Source organism: Leopardus geoffroyi, chromosome D4 (genome assembly GCF_018350155.1).
Source record: "Leopardus geoffroyi isolate Oge1 chromosome D4, O.geoffroyi_Oge1_pat1.0, whole genome shotgun sequence".
In the NCBI taxonomy this organism is placed as follows: Eukaryota; Metazoa; Chordata; class Mammalia; order Carnivora; family Felidae; genus Leopardus; species Leopardus geoffroyi.
In genome coordinates, this window is record NC_059342.1 from 76412097 (window position 1) to 76425851 (window position 13755).

At 40.4% G+C, this 13755-nt stretch overlaps 1 protein-coding gene across 4 annotated transcripts in view; it reads right to left on the reverse strand.

The window, feature by feature from the left end:
* ASTN2 (astrotactin 2) overlaps positions 1 to 13755 on the reverse strand; it is an 879885-nt gene that overhangs the window by 142819 nt on the left and 723311 nt on the right. For all 4 annotated transcript variants that reach the window (XM_045469026.1, XM_045469024.1, XM_045469025.1 and 1 more), the window contains 2 exons: positions 11750 to 11883; positions 10101 to 10249 (listed from right to left, as the gene is read on the reverse strand). In XM_045469026.1, coding sequence (XP_045324982.1) covers positions 10101 to 10249; positions 11750 to 11883 — 283 coding nt within the window. The remainder of the gene's footprint in view (positions 1 to 10100; positions 10250 to 11749; positions 11884 to 13755) is intronic.

Consider the following 13755-nt stretch of genomic DNA (forward strand, 5'->3'; position numbering starts at 1 on the left):
CAGGACAGTATGGTCAAAGAAAGCAAGAAAAGCAAAGGTTTCAGAAGAGAATGGTCAACCCCATAGAACGAATGAAGATATCAAGTAAATTTATGACCAAAAAAAAAAAAAAAATCATTGGATTTAGTACCTCATGGAAGTCGCAGACATTTACAGAGAAAATGATTCATGTCAGCAACATGGTGGTTGCAGGAGACAGAGTCAAGCAAAGTGAGGTGAGGAAGGAGTGGAAAGTGAAGAAACGGGGTCAACCACTGTAGATTCTACTTTCAAAAGTGTGTTTATTAAGAAGAGACATACTGATAGTAGAAAATGGAGTGTTTTGTTTCTTTAAAAAGAAAAACCTACAAGAATATTTAAATCATGGTAAAAATAATCTACTGAAGGAGAGACTGAAGATACAAAATAGAGGGATATAATTAATATGTAAAGTTTCCTAAGAATTTAGGAGCACATGAGAGCAGTGTGAATAAGGGGACTAACTCTAGGTGCACCTGGGTGGCTCATTGGTTAAACATCCAACTTCGGCTCAGGTCATGATCTCGTGGTTCATGAGTTCCAGCCCTGCGGCAGGCTCTGTGCTGACAGCTGGGAGCCTAGAGCCTGCTTTGGATTCTGTGTCTCTGTCTCTCTCTCTGCCCCTCCCCCGCTCATTCTCTCTCTGTCTCTGTCTCTCTCTCTCTCTCTCAAATAAATAAACATTAAAACAATTAAAAGGACTAACTCTAGAGAGGAAGAGCACCTCCTACATTGTATCATCAGGGAAGTGGAAAAATATGCAGAAAGGGGCACAGAGACTTAAAATTGTCACAGACGGAGGTTGAACTACTCCCTATGTTATCTTCTCTGTGAATGAGGGACAAGCCCATCTGCTGAGAGAGGCGGGGAAGGATAGGGTGTCATCAATTGAAAGATGATGAAGAAAGCAAATGACAGGAGAAGTCTAGTAGGATTGCCTGGTGGTGAAGCATCCAGATGACACTGGTGACTGATGATATACTGGTGCCAAATACTCTCAACTGTGTGCTTTTCTCCAGCAGTGTGACTGTATGTACAAGCAGCAGGGAAGAAGTGAGACTTGAAGAGCAGTCTTTTCAGCCAGAGGGTGAGCTCCACATGGGAGGGCTCATAGTCTTGAATAAGAGGGGTTGATCAGTATGATTAATTACTAAAACCGGAATCTTGAACAGCTCCCTCACTTCCTCTAGGTAGCCTTTACTGACACCATGGGCCTGAGTTAGAAGCCTCTATTCTGTGCTCTTAACAGTATCTGAATTATCTCCACACCTATCACGCTGGAGGGTAATTTCTTGCTATGTTCTCTCTCTCTCCTAGTCAAGTACAAGATCCATATGGGCAAGAATCATGCCTGTTTTATTACTCTCCCATGCCCAGCACGTTCTGCAGTATCTGGACCACAGTAAGAGCTCCATATACATTAATGGGATGAGTGAATGTGCTTTATGAACTGTAAAAAAAAAAAAAAAGAAGAAGAAGAAGAAGAAGAAGAAGAAAGAAAGAAAAAGAAAAGAAAAAGCTCTGATACAGAAAGCGGGCTGGGTAGAAAGCAGGCTGGGTGGCATGCAGGAATGGAGAGAATTAAGATCCTCCAAGTACCTTTTCCCTTTGGAAGTACTTCACTTTTGGAAACCTCTCATCCTAAGAGCAGCTGTAGTGACAGAAATGTTTTCTGAGGATCTAATATCAGTTCCAGATGTTTTCAGTCATGTCGGTTTGTACCTCACCCTGTAAAACATATTTTCTTCATCCCCCCTCCTCTCCTCCACTCTAGCTGAGGGAGTGAGGCCCAGTCTCCAATGACATCACCTCCCTCAAGCTGGTCCAGAGCAGGCAGACGGCAGGCGGATAAGGGCCCCTCTAGCTTCTCAAAGAGTATGGCTGAGCCATGGCCGACGCTGCTTGAGAAGCTCTGAGTAATCTCCACAGTATTTTTTCAACAGTTCTATCACAGATGTTGCTGCCACCATCCTCTCAGCTCCTAGGGAAATTGGGGCCATGTTGTCCCTTGCCTTCAGTTATCCCCCCACACAAATTGACCTCTATAACTGCTTGCCTTCACCTGAGAAGGTCTTCAGTCTAAGGTCTAAGATGGGATAGTGCGTGTAGGGGAGAGGGGGGTTGTCTTTCGGTTGTAGATTAGATTTAATAGAAACTTAATGGAAATTGGGAGAAAGAAGATATCGAATGGGGGTGGGGTGGTGGAGACATCTTCTCATCATTCTAGACATCATTCGTGACCCAGATCTAGAGGAATTTATATGAGCAGTTTATACCTAAGCCAGTTCAGGGAGACAAACACAAGAAAAGATGGTGCGAGACACAGACAGAAGAGGACATGAAGTGAAAAAGACAAAGGAAGAGACAGAAAGATATCAAGAGGAAACACACACAGAGGGAGAAAAAGAAAGAGAAAGAGGGAGGGAGAGAGTCAGGAAAGGACAAAGAAAGGAGGAAACACACACAAAAGCTGAGAGTTGGCAGAAGGGGAGCCTGGTACTGATCAACTGGGGAGCAGCCCAGCAGGCTCCCAGATGCCAGGACAGCAAAGGGCACTGACCAGCTCCAGATGTTGTTGCTTTCCATGAGGAGGCTGGGGGTGTAAAGGCCCTATTGCCTCTGTGGGGGCCAAAGCCTGAATCAAACAAGTTAAAGTTGGAAAGCCCATGGAAAGAGAGAGAAGTTTCTGATTTTTAGAAGGTTAAAAAAATCCAGCAGATTACCCAGGCAAGTTCAGGGGGGTGTGGTGGGAGATTATGACACTGAGTGAGACCCTTCCCCTTCTTGTCTTCATTCTTTTGACCCTTATAATGAGGGAGCTGGACTCATGCTTAAGGTCCTTATACTCTGAACTTCTGGGTTCACAGAAGCTGACATATATGAAAATAGACAAAGTAGTGATGATTCTAAAGGTCTACATTCCCTATAAGGTGACAGCCCTCCAGCTGCCATCAGGTGGCTTGATACTTCATCATGCCCAGACAAACAGACACCTTCTATGCCCTAATTTCCATCTGCCTCAGCACGGCACAGCCTACTAGAGGTAATATGGACTGGTGGAAAGATGACTGGAATTGGCAGGGAAAGGAGGGAAAGAAACCAGAGTCCCTCCCATTTTATCTCCAGCTCGACTACTAGCTCATCCTACGTGCCACTTCCAGTCAAGTCCCTACCCTTTCCTCGCCTATTCCTCTATAAGTCAACCAAGGAATTTGACTTTATTAAATATGCTTGTGCCTCAGCCCCCACTTCATATTCCTACCCTCCTGCCCAAAAGGCTGAAACCCGTGCCAATTTCTCTGGTGAGGCCACGCAAGAGAACCAGACGTCTGTTTTTAATATCGATGACAGGTTAGTGTGTGGGGAATTTAGCCACTCCCCAAAACAAGCCCCGTTTCTGCTCAAAACAACTGGAACAGGAGGCTACTTATGTTTGGCTTTCCCAATAGAGTCCCAGAACCGACAGAGCAATGGCTTCTCTGAAAGAAACAAAGAGAGCGCCAAACCCAGGGGCGAGGGGCAGGGGAAGGAGACAGGGAAGGAGAGTGAGCATTTCAACAGCTAGTTCAAAAAGATATGGAACAGATGGCAGTAATAAAGTGTGGTGTGTTTGTGTGTGTAAAAGAGAGAGAGAGGGCAAGAGAGAAAGAGTCCGTACGCATGTATATCAGTGCACACACATTCGTGAGCTTGCAAATAAATAATTCCAGCACTGGACTCGGCTGTTGGTGAAAATCCAGAGATCAAAGGAGAAAACCCGCATTTCCTTATTCTGGCCTCACCTGGCCAAGTGTGTGAGTAATCCTAACTCTCCATCCAAAACAAGTCTTACACCTTACTTTGTTGTTTTCTTCTGAACATTTAATTTTCCTTTCATTGTTTTTAATTCATGGAAATGAGAAGGAACTAAAATTTACTAGTACCTACTGTGTCCCAAGAACTTTACTACCTTCAATCTTGAAGGTAGCATGTTCAGTGATTGTTATTTTTCCCATTCCATGGATAAGGAAACTGAGACCTAGAAAAGATTATGACTGGCCCTAGATTTCTCAGTGCAAAGTGGTGGAAACTGAAAGCAGAAGCCAAGTTTTCCAAAGTCCATACTCCTTCATTAGGCTTCTATCCTCTAAGATAAAACTCAATCAGATGAGCTGGAATATTTAAATTTGAGCCAGGTGAAGTTTCGAGATGGTTGAGACATGGTAAAGATGACATAGAGGCAAAAAAAAAAAAAAAGTTTTTGCTTCAGATAGCCCCCAATCATCCATAGCATCAGTTGACCATGATACATTTTAGAAGGCTCATTATATACTCAGCTAGTCTCTAGGGCTATGTAAGACTAAATATCTATATCTATACACATATACATACATATATTGATATCTACCCATGAACAACTCAATTCATTAACATTGAAAATCTATGTGGGTCAGGCACTATGGGAGGATTCCAAATTATACAGAAATAAGTCATTATCTTCTTCTTTGTAGACAGCTACCCACTAAAAAATTCAAGAGCTGAACAATGGGGATAATGAAAGTCAAGTCACACAAAAAAGGATTAGAAGAACCTATAAAGATGGAAGTAGCTATGTCATTACCTTCAAACTTCTGAGTGACAGCAGGAAGAAGAAGGGATGATATCTGTGTGGGGTGACCTCAGACCATTAACTAAAAACAAGTAAGCTTCATGTATATAAAAGAAAGAAAGAAAGAAAGAAAGAAAGAAAGAAAGAAAGAAAGAAAGAAAGAAAGAAAGAGAAAGAAAGAAAGAAAGAAAGAAAATAAGTTCTTGGATCAGAGCATTGGTTCCTAGACAATCAGAAGGAAGAATCTTGGATTTCCATTTCTGGACCAGATGGACAAACAGCCACTAGATTAATTTCCCCAGCTGCCTGAAACATAAAGAAATTAAAAAAGGAAAAGAAAGAGTATAAAACAAATGTTCAAACTGGAACTCAGCAACAAAAGTCAGAGATCTTGAAAGATTGAAATTGAAAACAAATTATGTGAGCCCTTAAAATTTTCCAGATTACTGCCTTTAGAGTTTCCAGATCACTGTGCAGTGAGAGGGAGGCCTGCAAGATTCCCTGCACTGAGAAGATCCAGTTCTCAGTCTGAAGAGATCAAAAATGACCACAGGGATAAAAGAATGGAGAGAGGAGAGCTACACAAAGAGAAAAATGAAGAGATCTGTGGAGGGTCCCATTTCAACACTCACCACAGTACTGACTAATGAATGTAGGTGAGGAAACTACTACCTCAAGAGGATTAGATGGAACGCTGCCAAGTGTTCATATAGGGGCCAAAAATAGTGGCTGTTCCTACCAGCCATACCGGAAAATCTCATAATTCATAGGCCATTGTGTGGAGCACATAGAAGAATCTTGCCTCAGTAGTAGGGAATAATTAGCCCTAGACTAAACACTGCTCCAGTTCCAGCTAGCAAATCTTAAAAGTGAGACTCAAAAGAATAGAACTATTTCCAAGTAACTTAACTGTGTCCCAGAACAGAGTTAAAAAATATAGGAATACAAAAATATCCAGCACCAACAAGGCAAAAATAAAAATGTCTGGCATCCAGTCAAAAATTACCTGGCATGTAAAGAAGCAGGAAAATGCAACCCATAATGAGGAAAGAAACCAATCCATTTAAACTGACTCAGACATTAGAATTAGCATATAAAGACATTAAAACAATTATAACTCTATTCTATATGTCAAAAATGTTAAAGTGTGTGATATATTAACAAGACCCAAACTGAACTTTTAAAGATGAAAATTATAATGTCTGAGACGAAAAATTTACCAGACGGGGTCAAAAATAGGTTAGACTTTGCAGAAGGTATTGAAGATCCATCCAAAATTAAACAAAGAATTAAAAAAAATAAAAATAGAATCACTTCACATGGCCAAAAAACACATAAAATTAGAGTCACTGAAGGAGAATAAAGATGGTCAGGAAGAAAAAAAAATAAAAAAAAAATAATGGCCCCCAAATCTCCAAACATGATAGAACTATAAACTATAAACTATAAACATGATAAACTATAAACTATAAACATGATAGAACTATAAACTATAAACTATATATAGAACTATATCCAAGAAGCTCAATGAACCTCAAGCACAATAAAATAATAAAATTGCTCAAAACTTGGACGAAAGAGAAGATCTTAGAAGCATCCACAGGACAAAAATGGTATGTATATACAGGGGGTCAAAGGTAGGAATAAAAGCAGATTTCTCAATGCAAACAATGTAAGCAAGACAGAGAAGCAACAGTTTTAAATTACTAAAAGAAAAACATGTCAATCTAGAATTCTATATCCAGCAATAACAACTTACAAAAGCAGAAGCAGAAAGAATCTATCACTAACAGATCTGAAAGGTAAGAAATAGAAAAAGACATCCTTTAGGAAGGACAATGAAATTAGATGAAAATATGTATGTGAAGGAATGATGAGCAGCAAAAATGGTAACTACATGGGTAAATATATAAAATTATTTTTTTCTTAAAAAAATAAAATTACTTTTCTTATTATTTAAAGGTCTTTAAATATAATTATTCTTTAGGGAAAAATAATGACAAGTTATAGAATATAACATGCATATATATATATATGCAAAATGTATGTCAGTACAATAAAGGCTAGGAGAGGAGAAATAAAAATATACTATTATAAGGTTCCTATACTATATATATAGTGGTATAATAGCTTTGAAGGTATATCATGATATGCTGACTATGCATATATAAACACTAAAGTAACCACTAAAATAAAAAAAGATATATAGTTAATAAGTCAACAAAGGAGATAAAAAGGAATCATAAAAACACTCAATCCAAAAAAAGAAAAAAAGAAAAAAAAGACAAGAAAGATGGGACAACAGAAAATAAGTAGCAAGATGACAAACCTAAACCTGACCAAAAAAAAAAAAAAAAAAAATCACATTAAATATGAATGGTCTAAATATCCCAATTTATTTATGTATTTATTTATTTTTTCAATATATGAAATTTATTGTCAAATTGGTTTCCATACAACACCCAGTGCTCATCCCAAAAGGTACCCTCCTCAATACCCATCACCCACCCTCCCCTCCCTCCCACCCCCATCAACCCTCAGTTTGTTCTCAGGTTTTAAGAGTCTCTTATGCTTTTAAATACCCCAATTTAAAGGTAACAGTGTCAAATTGGATTTAAAAAATATATACAAAAGACCTAAATATATGTTGCCTACAAGAAATATATTTTATTTTATTTTATTTTATTTTATTTTTGATAACTAAATGGAATTTATTTTTTTTACATTTGATCAAAGATTTTATTTATTTTTTAATATAATTTATTGTCAAATTGGTTTCCATACAACACCCAGTGTTCATCCCAACAAGTGCCCTCCTCCCTGCCCATCACCCATTTTCCCCTCCCCCTCACCCCCCCCCAATCTACCCTTAGTTTGTTCTCAGTCCTTAAGAGTTTTAAAGTGGATGCTGAAAATAATGACAGAACAGATTCTGGTCCATAAAGCCAGTCTCAATAAATTTAAAATGATTAAAGTCATAAAAATTATGTTCTTTGATATATAGTGACATCAATAACAAAAAGATGTCTGTAAAATCCCCAATATTTGGAACATAAGTAACATTAAATAAGTAGCCATAAAGAATCCATAAGTCAACGAAGAAAACAAAAGGGAAATTAGAATATATTTTGAATGAAAATGAAAACTCTATCAAAAATTGGTAAGCCACTAAAGCAGTAGTTAGGGGGAATGCTTATAAGAAAAATCTCAAAACAATAACCTCAGCTACTACCTTAAAAATCCAGGAAAAAGAGGAGTGAACTAAATCCAGTTAGCCAAAGAAAAGAAATAATAAAGATCCCAACAGAACATAACGAAACGGGTAACAATAGTGAAAACAGATGAAACCAAAGTTGAATGGCTTGAGAAAGTAAATAAATTACATAACCTTTGAGCCAGATTGATCAGAAAGAGAGAGAGAGAGAGAGAAAGGCAAACTGCCAAAATCAAGAATGAGAGAGAGATCGCTATAATTTCTAAATTTCCATGGGTATTAAAAGACTAATTATAGAATGTTATGAACAATTTTTTGCCAGTAAATTTTATAACCTACATGAAATGGCCAAATTCCTTGAAACACACAAGCTATAATCTGAATAGCCTTGTATCTATCAGACAATTAAATTGGTAGTTAAACCTTCCTACAGGGAAAGCTCCAAGCCCAGGTTTTTTCACTGGTGAATTCTATCAAATAATTAAGGAAGAAATACTGCTAATTCTACCCAAACTGTTAGAAAATGGGAAAGAAAGGAAATATTTTGCGAGGGCAAATTTACGTTGCGAGGCCAGAATTAATCCTGATAATAAAAACAGACAAAAGCATTACAAGAAAACTACAGATCAGAATCTCTCAGGAACATAGATGCAAAAAATTCGCAACAAAATTTTAACACATCAAATCCAACAATATGTAGAAAGAAAAAAAAAGATAATGCATCATGACCATGTGGGATTTACTTACTCTGGAAATGTAAGGGTTTTTTTTTTATCATTTGGAAATCCATCAATGTAATTTGTCATATTTTTAAATGTAATCTATCATATTCACAAAGAAACAAGCTATATGATCATTTCAATAGGCAGAAAATTCAACATCCATTTCTAATTCAAACAAAACAAAAATCTCTCAGCAAACGAGTATTCAGTCTTCCATCATGAAGTCTGATGTTACATAAAGAATGAGCACGGTGCTGGAGTGAGATTTGGTTATAAAGCCTGACTCTACTAGGTACTGGTTGTAGGCCTTTGGAAAAATCTCACACCTCTCTGGGTGGGATCCATTTACTTGATCTGTAAGCAAGGCTGCTAATCATTTGGAGAGTGAAGTTAGAAAAATGACGGCACTTGTTCCTCTGACCACCGCCCTCCCCAAATCAATTTCAACAGGTAGCCATGCAGAAAAATACGTCCGCAAGAACTAAAGTTTCTAGGTAAGGGATTATAGCACTTGGGTGAGGCACAAAAACAGGAAAAGCGATAGCAAGCAGGTTAAGAAAGATAAGATTCACTATCATAACCTCCCCCAAGATGGGACAGACCAATTCAGAGAGAGAAATCCTCCCTGTGGAAGGAGAGAGAAGTGTGTGCGTGGCTTCACCAAGAGCTATTGAGGCCCCAGAAGCTTTCACGGCACCAGGCTCTCACGAACTCAAGCTTCCAACCCATCCTGGTGCCTGCCAGTTCCTACAGCTCCAGGGGTCCCTGTGGGCCAGGCTTCACTTGGTTCCAGTGATGACTGGGCATAACCCAAGCATACAATACACACTCACAGAAAATTGGTTAGTTTGCCATGTATCTAAACCATATTCTCAATGATGCTTCATTGTTAATTAAATTGACAGTGCCTTCAGATACAGTCAGCCTATGCCTGACTACCACAGACCCAGACTCCTGGCCTGCCTTGAAGCCAAACCCGCCCCCACATAGCCAATCTCCAGGATGGCACAGCTTCCTGGCTCTATCAGACATTCAGAATTCAAGGAGAGCAACTCAGAGTCACAACCAAATGTAGCACTCTGAAGAGTCCCTTTTCTCATCTCCTCCTGAATGTGTGAATCATTTCCAAATCCCTCTTCCCCACCACTGAAGACAGCTATCTCACTAGAGATGGTATGTCACACTAGAAAAGACAATTCCTTGAGTTTCTTTATCTCCGTCCCAGAGATTATATGCTTACAGACTCTGTTATTCAAACATGTGACCTGTAGGCCTTTCCAAGCAGAAAAGGTTAAATCCTTTTCTAAATTAACACTTTGATATATGACTTTAATGATCCATCTCAGAGAATCAGAAATTCTTTCCAACTACAATTTAATATCTTTCCCCACTGAAAAATCATATAAAAAGGCATACAGGTGTGGGCACCAGGTGACAATCACAAAACAATGAAATCTCAAATGCCTTCCCACATCAGACGACAGTAAGTCTCCAAATCCATTTCTCTCCTCTGTCACACCACCCCAACAAAATGCGAAGTCATGGGCTTCCTACTTACCTGTATAGAGGTCTGTATCTGTGTATTCATCCACCTTCTTGTGCTGCAGAATATAGTCAGAGACCTTGGTCCCAATAGCTGGTTGAACATCCACCCACTCCAAGGAGACCACTGTGCTGGAGGGCTCTACTGTTGGGGACAGACGAAGCCTAGAAAGGGTGACGGGGAAGGTTGATCATTTCCCAGTCAGCATTGTCTGGGCTCCAAAAGTGTGTGCATATCTCAAGATTAAAAGCACAGGATTCACCCTAGGCTCAAATTCTGTTTCAACCCACCAACAAGCCTTTGTATGGACTCTGGCAATTCATTATACCTCTTTCAGTCTCCATTTCCTTATCCATAAAACAGGGTTATGAATAGCTACCTTTCAGGATCAGTGTGGGATCCAGTAAATTAACCCAAGCATATGATATATGCTCAAAGAAAATTGATTTTTCCATGTATCTAAACCATATTATCAATGATGCTTCGTTGTTAATTAAATTCACAGTGCCTTCAGATACAGTAGCCTCAACCTTCCTGCCATTCTCTCCAATCCCCCAACAGATCATTCAGATCTATAACATCTTTAAATCAACACTCCCTCAGAGAGGGCAGGAGTCCCAGAGAATCCTTTTATAAGTTACGACACAGCACAACGATTGAAGGTCAGAACTGGAAAAGTCCTTAGAGGCTGGGAAGTTTAATCACCTCATTTCACAGGTAGGGAAGCAAGGAAAAGAAAAACTATTTGTGAAAAGTCACACAGCATGTTGGGCACAGAACTATGATGGTAATTTCCTTGTGCCCAGCCGAGATTCCTTCTCTATTTCCATTACACTACCTCTTCAAGAACTATCTTATGGTGTAATCTACCTAACACACACAAAGGGATGTTATGGGCCTCAGGTTCCCCCACATTGGCTCTTGCTTCTCTCTCCTATGCTCCTCACAGCACTGTCTTAATCACACTGCATCAGTTGAGATGATCTTCTCTTACTTCCCTGAATGCTGAATTTCCCACATTGGGGCTTTCACATGTGTTCCTCCTTTTGCTTGAACCACGATGGTGCCATTTGTTGCCTGGAAAACTACTCTGATTCAGGTCTTTTCAGAGAGGCTTCCCTCCCTCCCCTCCAACTAATGCACCAACCACATTATTCTCTCCTAGCACCTCTTTGTCTTTCTTTCATATATTTATTAGCTTTTTGAGTTGTATCATATTTTCCTGTTTTTGCTTTGATATCTATCCCCTCACTAAAGGGTCAGCTCCCTAAGTGCACAGACTGTCTTGCTCACTGATGAATTCCCCAGTGCCTGACACACAGCAGGTGTTCAAAAATTATTTGTTGAATGAATGAATTAAATGACATTTCTTAGACAACATTCTACACCCTCCTTACCTGAGTAGCCCCAGTGACCAACACAGGAACTGATTAAGCAGCTGTCAGTGCCCAGTAAACGTCTCCTAAACAGATGAGCGCGGAAGTAATGATAAATGGAGGGGATCATTGAAAAAATCTGGTTTCTATTCTCCCCAAACACTCCGCTTTCTCAAAGGAGGAGGCAGGTCACAGAGGCTTCAGGGATCTGGTGATGCACTCGGGGACAGGACTGTGAGTCCATGAAAGGGGTGGCCAGAGGAAGAGGGACCAAGCACACATACTTACACTGGCTGTGGGAGGGGGCTGCAGTTGGGGAGCCCACTGGCATCAAAGGCGCTGAGGTCACATCTGCACCAGTCATCGATCACATCCCCTTTTCCAGAGCACCAGTAGGAGCTCATCAGTGCGCTCTTGAAGGCCTGGAATAAAGAAGGGCAGAAGAGATGATGAGGATCATGGTGGAGAGATTGAGAGTGAAGATCCCAGGGACCAGAGTTGACCCAAGCTTCAGAGCAACCCACCTAGGCACAGGCCACCATGTCTTTCCCAAAGACCTAACACTCTGCCACCAGGTTCTCCCATTCTGAGCCATTCTCTCCCCCAGGCAGCCAGAATGGTCACTGAGGCAGGACAGTGGTAACAGCAACTGCTGAGAACCTCCTCTGGGGCCCAGCACTCTACCTGAATTAAATTATGTAATCTTCTCCACCCCATGCCATCGATATCACAATTATTATTATCGTCATTTCCCACTCTACCCATTGGAGTACTGAGGTCCACAGAAATAACTTGTCTGAGGTTCACAGCCAGTAACGTGATGGAGCTGGGATCTCATGAAAACAGTCTGGGCCCAGGCCCTGCCCCTCCCCACCCCTTTTTAATTGAAGTATAATTAACAGTGTTATATTAGTTTCAAGTGTACCACATAAGGATTCCACAATTCTACACACTACTCAGTGCTTAGCACAGTAAGTAAAGTCACCAGACTTCTTGCAGATGCTTGGTCCATCTCACCTCCCCGTGTGGAAACCTTCAGAGGCTCCCCCCAAGGCCCTCAGGATAAAGCCTAAGCTCCTTACTCTAGCTCCTGATGGCTTCCACAGGCTCATCGTTCACCACTCCTGTGATGTTCCCTTACATGCTAATGTCCACCCTCATGCCACCTCTAACATTCTCACCACAGTAAATTCCTATGAAAAGCGTGCTCTAAGTTAGGAGACAACAAATTCCTTCTGTAAAGGGCCAGATAGCAAATAGTTTTGACTTTGTGGCCAGGTAGTCTCTGCCACAACTAACTTAGCTTTGCCTTTGTAGCCCACAAGCGACAGAGATACTTTAAATGAATGCGCATGATTGTGTTCTGATAAAACGTTATTGACAAAGACAGGAAGCAGGCTAAATTTGGTCTAGGTCCACAGTTTGCTGACCCTTCCTCTCAATGATGATAAACGTTCTATAGAATTGCAATGTGCCTCGTTGTGTTTTTATTTAAAAAGATTTCTTCTGGGGCGCCTGGGTGGCGCAGTCGGTTAAGCGTCCGACTTCAGCCAGGTCACGATCTCGCGGTCTGTGAGTTCGAGCCCCGCGTCAGGCTCTGGGCTGATGGCTCAGAGCCTGGAGCCTGTTTCCGATTCTGTGTCTCCCTCTCTCTCTGCCCCTCCCCCGTTCATACTCTGTCTCTCTCTGTCCCAAAAATAAATAAACGTTGAAAAAAAAAATTAAAAAAAAAAAAAAGATTTCTTCTCTCCCTGCTAGAATATTCCCTACTCCCCTTCCTTGTACTCCAAGGAAGGAAATATCCCTTTATTCTGAGACTAATTCTTAAGTCTTGAATCATTCCCCTCTTGTGGACGCCATAACACGCTAGACCACACCTATTGTCACCTTCCCTTGCCTGTCTCATCCAACAGATTCTGATCACACCAAGGGTACAGGCCATGCCTTATTCACACAAGTATTCTCACAGGGCCCAGCACCGATATCCAGTCAATATTTACTGAATAAATAAATGGACACCGAAAAACATCATCAAGCTCATGTTCAGGTTCAGGTGTGCTTCATGCTGTAGTCACTCCATTTACACTAATGTTTCAAGGCACTGAGGGTTCAGCTCTTTTTTAAACTTAGAGAGCATTGATTTCTTTTCTCTTTGCCAGGTAACAGACTCTATGTCCTTTCTTTTGCTTTTATGTTTGTTACTTTCTGTGTACTTTTTAAATTTTTTAAATTTTTATTTACTTTTTTGAGAGAGACAGAGTGTGAGAGGGGGAGGGGCAGAGAGTGAATGAGAC